Below are 17220 nucleotides of genomic sequence, written 5' to 3' on the forward strand. Positions count from 1 at the left end.
AGCAGCAGGGCTCCCCTCTGTCCTGGTCCCTGTTTTCCCCTGCCTGCTGATGCTACATGAGAGACAATGTGAGCAGAAGGCTATCTCACACACATCCCTCGCTTCTACACAGCATCAGTGACCCTGACACATTCCCAATCCAGGCATGCCTAGCCAGACCTCTGCTACCCACAGAACAATCCACTGCTTATTGAAATAACACAAGTGCCAGCTTTGCAATCCTCACAGCAGCATGAGCCAGCTTGGAATTTCTAGGATTAATTCTTTATTCCACATCTTGTGATGTAACTGCACAGATTTTCCTTACAAACTTAGTGATGAATCTCATCCTCAACCAGAAAGGATCATTTTGAGAACCAACCCTGGCGTGGGTTTGGGCTGTTTTTCCTTCTCAGTGTTGTCACTAGGTGAGATTTGAACAAGCAACAATAAATGATTTGTTGAAGCATGATTTAATTAGAACAGCACAGATGTTTTCATTCATTTGTCCTATTTTTCAACAACACACGCTCCTCTTCTTCCACCACAAATTAAAATACTTTATGGCTCTGATATGACCTGCACTTCTCTGTGTCTGATATCTCTCACCAATTCCCCTTTTTAAACAGCCAAAAGCAAGACAGCTTCACTACGGCCAGAAATTGCTCTTTCTCTATTGCACACTTTACACTCCCTGGAATACAGGTGCAGCTTTCTTAGCAACTGATTATCTCAGTCAGCTTTGCAATTCTTTGTCCATAAACCATTAAACACGGGCCTGACCCAGCTTGCAAAACAAAAGCAATGTATTTCAAATCTCAGAACTGTGTCTGGTGCTTCTATCAGCTGTCACACTGCCAAGCAACACCAGAGCACCTTATATTTTCTCCACTTTATTAAAGACAAGTGAGACACAGCTTCTTCTTGCAATCACAGATAGCTAAGATCTTCTGTATTTCAATTAAAACCCATCAGACAGTTCCTTTTATTCATGGGGATGCAAAAACTCTGAATCTTACTCACCAAGAGCACCTGTGCTCCTCTCTGAGGTTACATAGCTGGATCTATCACATGTAGGTGAGTTTGCACTTGGCTGTTATGTTCAGGTCTTATCTTTGTGGCACTCACTTATCAACTAAGGCAGGAAAGAGAGTTTTAGTTTGAGTTGGTTGGGCTGGGCTTTTTCCTGGTTGTGTTTGGGGTGTTTTTGGTGTGGTTTGTTATTTCGAGTTTTCTGGGGTTTTTTTCTCTTGATGATACCAAACCCCTCACATTTTGAGGTTCTCAAGGTTTTGATATGGGATTGAGTCAAACTTTTCTTTTTTTTTTAGGTGTTAATCAGTAGCTATAGCTGGATGGTTATGCTTAAGTAATTGCATTGTGAGCATCTTATGTTTGGCTAATCTGTTTTAAGAAAAAGAGAAGACAACCCCCAAATGAACGGGCTGTTGGGATGAGAGGTACCAGGAGTGAAGCCAGAACTGAGCAGTACCTGGAGAAAGGTGATTCTGGCAGTAGGAGAGAGTGACAACTCATTGACCACCTACTTAAAATGGGCCCCAGACTCAAACAGAGGGAAGAACTCTGCCTGCAGAATAATTAGCAGGAGAAACAAGAGATTGAACTAGCAAAGAGGGGAGCTGAGTAATCTGTAACCAATGAATGTTGATGCCTTTGTTTATTACATTGTATAAATAGTGTGAAGTTTGAATGATCAGTGAAGTAACCTTCCGTGGTTCACCACCCAGCTCCCCACTTTGCACAAACAAGAATGAAAAATAGGAATACCTGGCCTCAGCATGTGACTTAACACTGGCACCAGGTAATGAGCCCACATTCAGGTCCACGTTGATGCCAAGTTTGAACCACGTACTCCTTCATCCAGCGCCAGCCCAGCTCTGGGGCAGCCTGCAATGCTGCCAGTCCCTGCCACAGCGGCCACCTCAGCTCAGGGCATCCCCAGCTTTGCCACAACAGCAGCCGCTCCAGCCCGGCTGCACAAGGACATTTCCAGTGGGACACCTGAAGGATTTGTCCCGCACCTGCCAGAAACGCTCGTTGTCACACTCAGTTTGAGCACGGGGATGACCCAAAAGCAAGGAAGCCCCGGCCAGGAGCGCTTTTCCCCGCCAACCACACCAGGCCGAGTCCCCCTGACCTCCCCTGACCTCCCTAAGATGGCGGCAGCGAGCGCCCGCCCATCCTAGGCAGCACTGTCGCGATAGCGCCGCGCTGCCGCCGCCCTTTACGGCAAAGCCGCCCGGCGGGGCAGGAGGCGCTGGTGGGGCCGGTCCCGCCATGGACCGGAGGAAGAAGCCGCTGGACGTGGCCGCGTCCTCGGTGAGTGACTGAGCGAGGAGAGGCAAAACGAATCCCTCCGCCTGCCCAGAGGGCTTGTAGGGCTGTGAGGTGTGCTTAGCCGCGGGGCTCCCGCAGGCGGGGTGGGCCTGGCCGGAGCAGGCCGTGAGGCTCGACCCGGCGATGCGCTGGTGCCAGCGCTTCCAGGGAAAACAGCACACCTGGGAAGTGCTGGTGTTCTGTCTCCTCGCCTTAACCCCACCGCCGTGTGCCGACACTGCAGCAAATGCTGGGTTAAGGGCTGAGGTAACACCTGTGTCGCGTATCGGGTCTGTGACAGTGTCGGGGCCGGGATTTTGTCCCCTCGCTTTCTGACCAGGCACACGCCCTGCGCTCCGAGCCCGAGTCTGCCGGGCCTGGATTTGCTCGCGTTCCTGATGTAATGACAAGATTAGGCCATAACAGGGAAAAGAGTTTTTCCTAAGGAGCGGGTCTCTGCTGTGGCAGATTAACTTTCCACCCTTAGGGATGATGAGGTGCTGCCCCTCACCGCTCTCCAGCATGCTCACGAGAGATGCTGCCAAACACTTCAGATGAAGAGTTATGTAAATAGTTCATGTATGTTAATAGTCACCTGTGAAATATTTTACATTGAATTTTTGGATGATCACATCAAACCAGAAGGGAGAATGGGTAATTTTTAGGACATTGCACTTTGTTGTCCCAGGGATTTGAAAAGTACCTGCTTTAGTGATTGGGACAAATATCAGTACCAAAGTCTTCCACTTTCTGGGTTTAATGTACATTTCTGAATTTTGTTGTCCTTAGGACTTGCAGAAAGAGTAGTACAATGTTCTCTTCCAGACTAGTTTTGTAATTCCAATATAACACCCCTGTCGATCATGTTTCTTAATAAAAGCTGAGATGAACCTTGGTCACAGATGGCAATGCTACTCATACTTTTATCAATTCTTTTCTGAGACAGGATTTTTTCATTATCTAATGGTTAAAAGTTCTCTCTTCATATTCAGTAGTATTTTTCATTACTCCTAAATTTGTTTTCCATTAAGAGGCTGGCAAAATCTAGACAGCTATGCCTCTCTTATCCTCATTATGTAGCAAAGGATCAAAGATATCTTTGGGGATTGTTTAAATCCCTAATCATAATTTGCACTCTGTGGTTCTTTATTTTGTTTGCTGTAAAAGGTGATCTTGGTGATCAGATCAGTGCTTCAGAGTTCCACATGAAAATGCAATCAAATGTTCCTATAAATCTAAATAACAGATTGTTTCCTAGGGATACATTATTTATTGCAGTAACTGATGTCTGTGATCTGTTATTTCTGTGTTGTTTTGCTGGTGATGTAGCTGGTAGATCTCAAAGCCGAACTCTTCCGAAAGCAAGAGGAGTTCAAGAAAGAAAAGCTGCTGAAAGATGCTGGTGTCTTTGCAAAGCCCAGAACCTTTAATAAGGTATAAATAATCTTCCATTGTCGTTTTTTCATTCTTTTTTCCTGAAAGTAAAGAAGTTAATATTCAAATCTAAATAATAGTAAATACTCAGAGCTGTGTTTCTAGTCAAATATAAAATGTACATGATGAGAACATTCTTTGAAGTTCATTTCCAGGTGAGATTCCTGTGCACAATGGAAAGCTTAGTGTTGTGCTTATGCCTGTCTAAATCCCCACTTAATCTTCATTCCCCAAGGATCCACACCTTTTAATTATAGGAAAATATGTTTCTTTTTTTATTTAGAGGATTTTGCATGATGCTGCAGGATGGAGAATAATAGATTCTTCCAGAGTCAGTGAACATCCTTGATAAATGCTCTGCTATCTGTTTGTGGTATACAAGAATGAGTACACAATTATCTCTCTTATTTTACTCTATACTGCACTTTGGATTTTGTTCATTTTGTAGCTTTCTAGAATCAGAATGTGCTGTTCCCTGCCATATTTGAAGCACATGCAGCATTTACAGTATTATGCTGCAAGCAGGCCAACTGATTGTATTTTTTATCTAAAATAGAGGCAACAGAGAATAGAAACAATTTGTGGCTTTGTTAGCCACAAATTTAATGTTAAAAAATGTTAAATGTTATCCACGTATTTAATCAGCAAGATTGTATGATTGGCTTTTTTTTAACCTTAGCATCTTTGTCAGAATAGATTTTGTCTGATTTCTAGGTGTCTTTGAGTTTTTTAGCTTCTCAGCCTGCCCTTAATTATGATATCATCCTGCAGCTGTGTTAATTCAGAATATACCAGCTGTATCCTACAGCACAGGAATAGTCTTAAGGCAAACGTGTGTAAGATGTTATTTACAAAGTTTTCCATGATTGACGTGCATTATTTGCATTATAGAGTTGAAATATTTTTTTTTTAATTGATACCATTTCAATATTTTTATCTGTTTGTTACAAAATTATTCTCCGCAGAAACCGAATATCTGGGCCAAACAGAACACCGGAGTTGTAAATCGAGCTGCAAAAGATGTTGAGCAGAAGGCAGAAGAGCAAGATATATTGGATCAATCAAGGTAGCTCATAGGCTCTGTAAGAAAGGAATGCTTTGCAAAATTTGTTTTTTGGTATTGAGAAAAGCACAGAAGTTTTTTGGATTAGCAATTCTCATTAGACCAGCCAGTAACTCCAGCATCATCCATACTTTTTGCCAGTAGTGGACAAACTGCATCCCAGCAGTCTCATGCTTTCATACCCTCACATTATCACACCTGTCTAAAAGTGTCAGGTTACTTTATTTTTTTAAAAAGTCTTCTTTAGAATTACCAGCCACTGCAGTGAGATGTCAAAATTCTATAGCAAAGTGTTTCTTGGGCTTGGCAGGAAATGGATCACTTTTTCAAGAATTACCTAATTTTCTAAATGGCTTGGTTGTACAAAAAGAAATATGTTGAAAATGCCATTTATAAACCATTTGCTGTGCTTCTGTAAGTAGTTTCTTGCTCTTTGAAATTCCAGAAATTAGCTAAGGTTCTCTCTTCAGCTTCCAAGATTAATTGTAACTTTGTGTTATCTCTTTTTTTTTCCCTGTAAAACTGTCTTTCAGTATCTGCAAATAATGGTTTAGCTTCTAGTATTTATCTGACAGATGACCATACTTAGATAAAGGTGGAATTATTGTAACATCATGTTTTTGTCTACTTGACAAATTACATTTAAGATTAAATTTGTAACTTCACTAAAATTATTTTCAGTATAAATTCTGGAACTGGAGAAGATAGTATCTCCAGAAATGCCAGTGAAAGTTCAAAACAAAAGCCAGGCATGTCAGCTTCTAATAAACACCTCAAGCACTCCCAGGATTTTCCTCTTCCATTTATCTAAGGTCACTTTAAACTGTGCTTGGAATTGGCAGGATTGCAAGGTTAATCTTTTTTTTTTCCTTTTTCAGGAAGAAGCTTGAAGAGAAAGCAAAGCTGTATGAGAAAATGGTAAAAGGCGACTTTCCAGGTGAACAATACTAGTCCAGAATGAGTATTTATATATGTATAAATTCTTGGAATTATTATACAAAGTGACTGACATGGCTTCTTCCACTTTGAAAAGGAGAAAGCATACATTTACTGGAGAAAATAAATTTACTTTTGAAGAATAGCCTGACCAAGTAAAGCACTAGGGACTTTTTTCACTCATTCATTAAGTGGGTGGACTATATTCTGGTTTTTCAATACAGTATCTTAGAAAAACAAAAAAAGTTATTCTCAGTTGTGCAGCCTTGGATTGCATTGCTGATGCTCTGTTCTGCAGTCTAATTGTTGGACCTTTATGAGGAGAAGAGGACTGGGAGAGGAGTCTGGCTGGTCCATATGTGAATGTCAGCCATGCAGCTAATAGGGTTAGGGAATGCTAATCTTTTCCTTTCTTCTCTCACACATTCAGTCCCTTTCAAAAAGTAATTATTAAAATAGAATATAAATCTCCTTGCAGGTAATCTGTTTTCTTTACCAATGTCCATCTTCATCCACGTGACCCCACCACTTTCCTCTACTTTTCTATAAAGTACCCTTATGAATGCTTGGCTCCTGCCAATATACCAAATGTTAAGCATCAAAAAAAGTATTTGAGCTGTTATTGTACAAATCCTTGGCTTATGAAATAGTTAATGAGCAGAGAATGTTTTGCTGCAAAGAAAATGCAGCCTTTTCTGTACTGCACACAATGCCCCGAAACTTCAATTCAGAAATAGAAGTTATCACTGTGGAGCCAGTTGATAGCTCCGCGTTTGTTTGGCACTGAATGAGGTTTAAGTACTCCCCAATAGTGTGGTCAAGGGCATTGCTGGCAGCTGAAAAGCTGATTATGGCTATTTGGTATTGATTTTGTGCTCAGTTCTGTTCTTTTCATAGCTGTTCTCTGAGAATTGATTTTCTCCCTTAGATGAAGAAACTGAGGATTTGTACCTGGTAGATTTCACTCAGAAGATCATAGACAAACAGCACGAAGTACAGGAGCTGCATCAGAGCGAAGCTGCTGGGAAGACTTCAGAAAGAGACACAGATGAGGAGGAAATTCAGCCTGAAGCAGACATTCCACCGCCAGAGGACCCAGATGAAGAATGGTTGGTGCTACTGATTGGGCTCATCTGTCCTGGCCCAAACTCTTATTCTTGAGAATTGCATGAGAAAATACTTTTCCAAAATGTGTGAAGTAGCATCTTTGTTTTTATTTTTTGTGTAATACTACACATTGACAAGGAGGTGTTAACAGTCTTTCATTTTTCCTATAGACAGTCCTCCATGTCACTTTCATTTCTACATAGGTAACACTGCAACAGAATCTACATCCAGGATCTTGAGAAATTGCAGTGAGGGCAATACACTATAGGGGTCACAGCATAATCTCCTTTTATTTTCTTGCATTGTTTATGCAAGTATTCATCACAATATTGGTACCATTTTGTGCTTTGATGTGCTTAATTGAAATGTATTTTAGCAAAACTTGAGGATTTTATGGCATTCATCTTCCTTTCTTTAATTGTGACTTTAAAATGAGCAGTCATTTCACTGTACAGGCTTCTCTTAAAGGCAAGAAACTCTGGTTGGAATAAGAACACGATTTTCAGCATTTCTTCCACTTAGCTGCAGCACAGCAAATAGTCTCTGACCATTTTTTGTGTCATTCCAAGTAGCCACTAGTTTTCCATCTGAGATATTAGGAATAATTATGAAACCAGTCCTGACTAAACATTTTCCTTGCCCATTTGTTTAAAATGGTTGTGGAACAAGAGATTTTACTTCTGGTATCCGGTTTAAACCAACAGTAACCAGTACAAAACAGCATCCCCATTATTCAAATACTAAACTGTAGACATCCTTAGAAACTATGTAGAAGACTTACTAAAGCACTGATCTTTAAAAGTTGGGGGTTGGGAGCCAAATTGCCAGTCATACTTTTTCAGATGTAATATTCTTTAGAATGGAGTAATTGAGGCAGCTTGATGCTAAAGAACTTTCTACATTTCAGGACAATAAATGTAGCTCTTAATAGCTTTTTCAACAACTTTAAATCAGGTGTTCAGTACTATAGAGCTGAATAAGAGGCACAATAGCTTCAGAGGAACATTTTGCTTGTGTTTTAGTCAGCCTTTGTTATGCCAGTTGAATGCACACTATCAGTCTGTTCTGAATGGCCTTTAGACCGATAATTGAAATGTATTGTAGCAATTTCATATCTACAAGAAGTCAATGCTGCATCATTATCTTCACCATGGGAAACAAACAGTAGTCTGAGTTCCATTTTGTTGTGAAAACTACATGAAATTGTTACTTTTGAACATTTTTTACACCATTTTATTGCCCTGGCAAACAGGGGTCTCAAAGGGAGATTGAATAAATGTCTGGTAGAAATGTCATATGCCCCATTCAGAACTGTCCTCTTAAACTGGGAGTGTGTTAAGTGAAAAGCAGGAGCAACTGTCACACACAGACTGAAAGGTGACAAATGCTCTTTGGAAAGGGTCACTGCTTCTGTCTTCTGGGTAAGACTTCTGTCAATCTGCAAATAGAAGTTTTGCATCACATTTCTTTTCCTTTCATTCCAGGGTTGATTATGTTGATTTCTTGGGCCGATCTAGACGCTGTATGAAGAAGGATTTACCAAGTCTACTTAAAATGGATCAGGAACTTCAAGGGAAAAGGTGTGGTTTCTGTAATGGAGCTGCATGTTCCTCTCAGTATTTAACATATTTCTTTTTTAATGAGAAGAGAGGCTGTGCTTTGTCAATCCATTCTTAATCCAGAGCTGATGTTACTGCTTCCTCTAGATCTGCATAATTTTCAGAGAAAGGTTTTAATAAATTGATGAAGCAGTCTCATATATTTGTTGCATCTTTAAAAAATGGAGTCCTTGTATTTCTTATAAGTCCTTGTGATATATGTCCCGTAAAATGCCAGGAAAATGATTCCTGGTTCTGTTTAACATGGAAACCGATGATAGTCTTTTAGCAATTCCAAATTCTTCATGATGTTCAAAGTAAATTTGTTAGACCTCCATTTGTTTGGTTTTGTTCTTCTGTTAAACAGCTGTTTAACAGCTCTTCTGTTAAAATTACTTCTGTATTATTATTTGAATATTAATATTTTGCATGGATCTCTTGGGGAAATGCTTAGCTTTTTGTTTCTTCAAATACCTTTAATTTTCTTACATTAAATGTGAAATGTTCCTCTTTGTGATTGCTAGAACCCCCAAAGATGCCATTAACTGATTTTTTTCATCTCCCATTCTGTGATTGGATAGTTACTTCCTGAAGCTTCTGAGAAAGGATATGATTTTGTCTTCTAATAACACGTTCTACCAGTACCTTGTTTTAGAGGCACCTTTGTATTTCTATTTTGATCACGTACCATAGTCATCAACATTGTAGCACTAAGTAGTGTCTGCAATGATCTGTGTTTTGTGGAAACTGCAATAGTGGATCAGACCCAATCATATTTGCACTGTTTGGTACTGACAAACTAGTAAATTCTGCTCTGTAATCCTTATTTTTTTTTTACTTAGACAAGAACCTGATGGGAATACTCTGTTATCTGAAGACATGAGAAGAGAGCTTCAGAGGCAGCAGTGGGAAAAGGAAGAAGAAGAAGCCCTCAGAAAACCCATGGGACCCATACATTATGAGGATATTCGAGAAAATGGTACACTGCCATAATTTATATCACTCACCTTTGTATCACCAGAGAGATCAGTTGCAGAGGGAGCAAGGGAAAGTTATTTCCTGTGCCTGTATGGCAAAGTGTAGGTGTGTGTTAAGCCACATGTGCAGTAACTGTTGAAAGTTACTAGTATGTAAGTCTAGATTTATTTTTTCTTCAAATTGTATTTTTCTCAAATGTTTCTCTACCTCCTCCTGTGTTCTCCATCAGGAAGCTTCACTTGATGTATCATCTAAAGCAAGCCTTTTTTAGCCATCTCAGTGTTGGGAATAATTCCATGCCTGAAAGCAGGGTGCCTGGAGGCTGTAGTTTTTGTCAATTATAAACTGAAGCTAACTTAAACCTATTGTTTTTCTCCTTTTCAGAGGCCAGGCAGCTCGGTGTTGGTTACTTTGCCTTTTCTCGGGACCAAGAGCTCAGGCATAAACAACGGGCAACCCTGGATATGCTGAGGGAGCAGGTATGAGAGTAAAGAGCAGACTGGGCTGCAAGGGCAGAGTGGTTTCAGTGGTTACTGTCTCCGATTTCTTGTACAAGTGCTGTATTAGGTGATGCCTGCAACTGGTTTCTTTTTTCCCATTGAAACCTGGTACTTGATTAGGATTACTTTTAGTTGTTTTGTGAAGGAAGATATGTACTTGTTTATAATAACAAAGGAAGATTAATTCATGCTTTTCATTGTTGTTAAGACGCTTGATCAGAGAAATAAACGTGAACAGCTGAAGGAGAAGAGGAAGGCAGCTCTAGATGCAAGGCTGTCCAAACTTCGAGCACGGAAGATTAAAAAGTTAAGGGAAGCTGGGTTAGAGGAAGAGGCAGAAAAACTGGAGAATGGAGGTATGATCTGTTGCCTTTTTAAGTTAAACACTTGCTGTTTCACCTTGATCTATGGACAGACAATTTCTAATTTATTATTTGTTTAGACATTCAATAGGTTGTATTGTGTGTTCTTTGCATATAATTTTTCTTTGTATATAATATGTATATGTACAATTAACATAACTGTTAGGATAATGAAAGTTGATGTAATTGTGTGTAGATATAAAATCATGCCAGAAGTAGCTTAATAATGCAGGTAGAAATATGGTATGTAGAATGTAGCCTTTTTTTGATTCACACCTGACAGCAGGAATTACTTGGGTTAATTATGCAGGTTGAGATTAGAACTGCTGACACTGTACTGGCTTTTTCTTCCATGAAAATGAGGTAGAATAAGTAGTAACAAGTCAATTTTGATATCATACAATATTCACTGTGACAATTTCAGTGCAGTGTGTGAACTGGAGATACAGCTGACTCTAGGATTTAGGATAATGAATTTGAATTCTAATCCTGTCTCTGTGCTGTCTCCCTTACAACACTGATAGTCAACTTTTACTGTCTGTCTCCCACTGGAAAATGTAGCTAAGATTTCCCTGTGTCAGAATTCCATGCAAGTGATTAACTGTGAAATGTTCTGGAAATGAAGAACAGCATCATGTCACTTCTCTCTGTTATGGTTGTTCAGAAGAATAAGAATGCAAATTGTTTTCTCCAGTAAATAAAATAGTGAAGCTGTTCTTATTGGAAATGCATGGAAATAAATGTTCTTCTTTTTAGCTGTGAGGGTCATATTTTATTCTGTAACTGACAATCTCTACTATCTCTTCCTGTAACACAGAGGTGAAGGGTGCTGCTGAGGAACCAGAACCTCCTAAGGTTACTTCAGCAAGTAGGAAAGTCGAGGTTATCATCCAGGAGAGGAGAGATACAAAGCCTGGAGTGCCTTATGTCCGAGAGTGGGATAAAGGCAAAGGTAAGGAAATGTAGATTCAGGAACTTTGTTGGGAAAAAGCCTGTATGCTGCCACTTTCATTTATATTTTGTGACCAAAGACTGAGAAGCACTGAAATCCTTTCTGCCTCGGTACTGATGACTCTTCAGTGTCCAGGGCAGTGACTGACAAGCATGCCTTGGTGCCAGTAGCTGCTATAATGTCCCCAAAATTTTTCTATATGAATTACTGCATTTCTGGATGATCCTGACAGGCTGGCAGAATGACAAATTCTGTAGTTCATAAGATGTACAGTGTGATCTTTCTTGATATATTCCTGTGGTTTGTGCTACCTGATAGCAAGATGTTTCACACAAACAGGCACAGCACAGTACTAAAACATGATGCAGGCAGAGACCACTTCAGTGCCTGTGTCCCATTTTGAAGCATCTTCCTTGTCACAAAGTGATGGCTAATCTGATGCCTGACTTCTAAGTAAAAGCAAACAAGGAATAGGCAAAGCACATAAATGCTCATCTTCTTTATTACTTTAACAGCACTATTCCTTTTATGTGCAATACTGGTATTTCCAGATTCTTCTTTTCGATTTTATGTTCCATTAATGAACATCACTGTGAGGGAAAACTTCATGGTTCCATTAAAACTCCAAATTTTCAGATCCTATCTCATAAATCTTTATCCTGCCTGACACAAGCTTTTTTCCTTCCTCTGAGGAAGCCTGGTATGTCACAAACACACAGGCAACACTGCAGCAAACACTACACTCAGAAAGCAGAGGACAGCTTACTCTAAAATGCAAAGTGAACTAACTGTGGTCCACTGAAGGAATCTGCACGAGATTCTTGTATTTCTGTGTAGTATGAGGTGGAAAAGGATCTTCAGGTGGCTTTACACAGTTGCATCTTCTTTGTTTGCCGGTTTGTTTTCCCTCCTGTCTGACTGACCTTCAGACCTTGAAATCTATGCTAAATCTACCATTTTTCTGTTTCTAACAGAACTGATGTTTGGACAATGGGAAAAGAAACAGGAAGAACTAAGAGATGAGCGAGACCCAGAATTTGCACCACCATCTGATTACTTTTTGGGACAAAAGAAAGATGATTATTACCGAAGTAGGAATTTGAACAGTTCTGAAACAACCTCTGAAAAACTGGAAACAGAGGGAGCACAAAACCGACAGAGGCCATCGGCGCAGGGCAGCAGCAGCAGCGCTGGAGACGTGCCACTGTCAGCACAGGCTTCCAACAGCAACATTCCAGATAAGCCAGGGTCAGCAGAGCCCGGTGACCATGACACTCAGGGCGTGTCATCAGCAGAGGATGACAGCAGCGACGATGAGGACGTGCTACCACCAGCACAGGCTTATGGCTACGGTGCCCGAGCTGTGCCACCACCACTGCGGGGTTATGGCTACAGCACCCAGGGCGTGCCACCGCCCATGCCAGCCTACGGCTACGGCGCTCCTGAGGTGCCCTTCCCAGTGCAGGCTTATGGCTATGGAGCACCAGGAATGGTGCCACCAATGCATGGGTATGGCTACAGCGCTCCTGAGATACCCTTTGCAATGCAGGCTTATGGTTACAGCAGCCAGGATGTCCCACTGGGAATGCAGACCTGTGGATGCAGCAGCCAGGGTGTGCCACCAGGAATGCAGACCTGCGGCTTCAGTGCCCATGATATGCCGCCAGGAACACAGGTCTGTGACCTCAGCAGCCAAGATGTGCCACCAGGAACAGACACCTGTGTCAGCAGCACTCAGGATGTGCCACCAGGAACAGACACCTGTGTCAGCAGCACCCAGGATGTGCCACCAGGAACAGACACCTGTGTCAGCAGCACTCAGGATGTGCCACCAGGAACGCAGGCCAGTGGCTGCAGCACTCAGGATGTGGCACCCCCAGTGCAGACTGACAGCAGTGACACGCCAAATCAGGAACCACTTTACCAAAGTTTAGATGATATGCTCTCTTATTATAGACAAGTGACTTGAGCTGAGCAAAAAGATAAACAAGAACCATGATCTAAAGTACTGAAATATAATTAGTGCTCAGCAGAATTAATATTTTCCCACATATGGGAAAAATAAGTTTCTGTAAGTACATCAGAATAAATCTCCTGGACACTTAAGCTGTTTTACATCACAGCTATATTTTGTCCCGTTGTTTTTTGCTGTTTTTTTTTGTTCTTACCTCTTTACTAAAATTTAACTGATATTTACACCTGAATTTAAGGGTATATTAATAACTTTCTTTCAAGAGATAAACCCCTTTAGTTGGTTGCTCTCAGGTGGCTTCTGGTTTGGAGGTATTACAAGTTCAGTCACATGCATAGAAACTGTATGGAAATGGTAAGTCCTCTGCTGTCAAATACAGAATGATTCTGTTTCTTACTTAATCTCTTGTCTTTTCTAAGTGCAGAATATTATCTAGTGAGCAGTGGTGTTTCACATGGCCTCTGCATTCCTGAGGTCCATATATAACTCATAATTCTGTGTAGCATTTTAGGGTGGAGATACTGCAGAAATCGATGAATAATGATGGGTAGGCTAAAAATAAACACATCACTGAAGCAGAAGCCTTGACACCTCACATTACTGTCTTACTGGTTTAGAAAATCCTCTCATAATTCTCCAAGTGTGTTTTTCATGCATAAAAAATTACATATACAGCTTTGTTTCATACTTTTTTTCCCTAAAAACTGTGATACTGGAGTCATTAAATATAAAAGCAGACCAATCTCTACCAAACTTTTATTTCAGAACCTTAGTAAATGAGAAGACTCACTTGCCTTGTAGAAAGTTTTTATTTCTGAAGGTAATTTAGATTACTTGTATTTTAAAAGCTTCATACAAGGATAAGACCTAGAAAAGCAGGTTAGAATGGGCAATTGCATAGATTGTTAAATGGCAGAGATAAAACAGTGAACATTTAAATGCAACAGTGAACTGTTTAAAGAGACAAGCTGATGTGCTCCTCTTGTGTGCTTCAGTCGGATCTCAGGCTGCTCTGCAAGCCTGGTGAACAGCAAGATGTTCAGTGTGACTGAAGGATATGCAGAAGAACATATTTTGTCCTCAGATTCTAATTTAGCCTCAATTCCTACATCATTGGCTTTTGCACTGGAATTTGCAGATCAGGAACAGTACATTACAATTATATATTAATTTAACGTCAGAATACTATTCTGAAGTAAGATAATACCACTATCCCAATTTTGAAGAAAATGAGAATGGAAAACATGTTAGAGAAGGTCACACCCAGTTTTCCAGGCTGGCTGATTTACACTAGAGGATTTTCCTCTTCTAAGACCTCACAGAATCAGTATCTGGAAGCTATTCAGAGCAGGATATAATTTCCTTTCAGCTGAACTAACTCTAAAGAGTGGGCAAAGTCTTTTCAAACTGTAGATCTTGACTTGAATTGATTATGGCAATCATATCCTTCAATGGATTTCCCTACAAAGAATATTTGTGTCTATTTTGCTGCTATTTTAATTGACATGTATTTCCAACTGCCTTTTGGACTTTGTTTTTTTTTGTGCCCTTCAGACTGTGATCATTTTATGTATATCTGATTTAGGAGTTATATTGTCTTTGCATTAGTTTAACATTGAGCTAGAGCTGCAGTAAGGAATGAAATGCCATTTATTACATAGCACTACGTAAAAAGATACAATCAAAGTGTTTCTTTGTTCAGCTTCATTTCCACAGCCTAATATTAAACAGGGGGCTCTTGGCAAGGAGGGTGGTTCAGTGCCTACAGCACTGTTGAGCCTGTTGAGAACAGCTCCTCCACTGCAGTGATCTGTCACTTTGCCATTTGGTCTCATTCCCTCTTGTCTTGCTTTTTTGCTGAAATGCTTTTTCCATACTGTCTCATGCTGTGGAGCACACATCTCTGTTCACTGTCCTCCCCTCAGACCACCTCAAATTAGCTTGGCTGGGATCAGCAGCTTCATTCATTTCATTCAGCAATTCCTGGGGCAAACAATTCCTGATTGATACACTGCCAAAGTTTTATTTCTCTCGCATTTTGGAGCGTGTTGTCTCCCTGTCCCTCTTCCTCCTCATTTAAACCACCTCCCAGGTTACCTTCTTTGACACCAGCGGAAATGGGGATGCAGGTGGGCAGTGTTGGTAGGAATCTGCCACCATCAGTGTGCGACTGATGGAAGTGAAGTAAAGCCTGCTTGTGCTCTCACTGAGTGTAGGGAACTGTGAGCACACTCCATCTCTGGTTTTGTTCCGTGGGTTGGAGGTCTGCCCCCAGAGGTACCAGTGGTGCCTTGTGTCACCTTCAGTGTTCTGCACAGATGCAGGGACAGTCCCTGCTCTGTCTAAGGCAGCTTTGTCCTATATTTTTGTGTGAATAGTTTTGTTACCAAAGGTACCTTTATCCAAAATGCAAGAATAATGTAATCTTGAATTTCAGCCTTCACACTCTGGCTGGCTGGCAGGACTCAATCTGATGTCCAGAAAAATACTTTTAGAGAAGACAATTTTCTCAGTATCACCAAGAGCTGATTTATTCCCTCTTGAAGGGCAGCAAGGATCTGATCTTCCTACGAACCACTGGCACGTGAGATGGGGCTGATACACGGGCTAAAATCTACGTGGCTGTAGCTGTGTCAGCTCAGGGGCCGACGCCGCATCGCTCGCTGGCTCCTCAGGGCTCAGGCACAGGCAGCCCGGGAATATAAACCGAGGCCGTACGGGCAGGAGCCTCCCGTGCGGTGCGGGGGCGCGGCCGGAGCTGTGGGGCGGGAGCTGTGGGGCCGGAGCTGTGGGGCCGGAGCTGTGGGGCNGGGGCCGGAGCTGTGGGGCCGGAGCTGTGGGGCGGGAGCTGTGGGGCGGGAGCTGTGGGGCCGGAGCTGTGGGGCCGGAGCTGTGGGGCGGGAGCTGTGGGGCGGGAGCTGTGGGGCGGGAGCTGTGGGGCGGGAGCTGTGGGGCGGGAGCTGTGGGGCGGGAGCTGTGCGGCCCCAGCGGCGGGAAACTGCCGGCTGGAAGCGTTGCGCATGCGCAGAGCGGCGGAAACGGGCCCGCGCCCCGCCATTCCCGCAACCGCCGCGCGGGGGAGGCAGAGGCCGGGGAAGGGCGGGACCCCCGCGCGCCGCCCCGCCCGGTGCCGGCCTTGGTCCCGGTCCCGGTCCCGGTCTCGCCCCGTGGCAGGGGCGGCATGGGCTGATGAAAGGGTAAGGCTTGCGCCTCCCGCTCCCAGGCGTCTAGGGCACCTGCCCTTCTGAAACGGAGCCTCGCGTTTCAGAGGGAAGGAGGTAACGCCCCTAGCCGTCTAAAAATGTCTCTTTAACAAGGAAAACCACTTGGTAGCACGGTGTGCATTCAACAACCGACACCTACGGCCTCTTCCTCAGGAGCCCAGACTGTAGGAGCCCGTATTTCCCATGTAACTCCCCGCAGGCGCTGCAGCCCGAGAGTGTCGCTGTTCTCAGAAGCCAGTCCCTCCCTGCAGCCATCAGCTGCCGTGCCTAACAGCAGGAACAGCCTCTGTATCACCATTTCTCTTCAGTAATAAGGCCTTTGAATTGATTCTTTCCCCTGTGATCCCCACCTTGGGAACAGCATATTCTCTCCTTCAAGTCTCCATAACAAGTATTCAATCACTGCCATTTATTCCAAGAAGTAAGCTATGGTCTCAAAAGCACTGCTCCCCTTCCCTCTCCACCCCAAAGGCATTCCATGAGTGTAAAGGAGCTGTGATGTCAATACCTAGCTCAGGAAAATGGTGTAGTGACAATTTGTAGGACAAAGGCAAGTGTATGTTCAGCAGGCAGTGGGACTATAGGGCACAGCAGTGTTATTAAGCAGGAACACAGAAAGGAGTGTTGTTTTGGAGTGGCTGACCCCAAGGTGCTGGTGATGGAAGTATAACTTGTGTTTAAAGAAAACTTAGAGCTCTTAGCAGAACACACACTGCTATAGCCACATCTCTGACAACTACAGCTAAACCTAAGCCTCCAGATTAAAACTCTGCAGATT

General features: G+C 42.4%; 1 protein-coding gene across 1 annotated transcript; it reads left to right on the forward strand.

Moving 5' to 3' along the window:
• Positions 1 to 2222: 2222 nt before the first annotated feature.
• Positions 2223 to 13619, forward strand: CCDC174 (coiled-coil domain containing 174). Its single transcript, XM_015641413.2, has 11 exons — positions 2223 to 2319; positions 3646 to 3750; positions 4716 to 4816; positions 5692 to 5750; positions 6678 to 6858; positions 8341 to 8436; positions 9297 to 9433; positions 9817 to 9911; positions 10141 to 10288; positions 11112 to 11246; positions 12221 to 13619. Exons 1-11 carry the CDS (start codon positions 2278 to 2280, stop codon positions 13213 to 13215), a joined length of 2094 nt encoding a protein of 697 aa, XP_015496899.1. The 5' UTR covers positions 2223 to 2277; the 3' UTR covers positions 13216 to 13619.
• Positions 13620 to 17220: the final 3601 nt, after the last annotated feature.

The sequence above is a fragment of the Parus major genome, chromosome 12 (genome assembly GCF_001522545.3).
Source record: "Parus major isolate Abel chromosome 12, Parus_major1.1, whole genome shotgun sequence".
NCBI classification, from domain to species: domain Eukaryota; kingdom Metazoa; phylum Chordata; class Aves; order Passeriformes; family Paridae; genus Parus; species Parus major.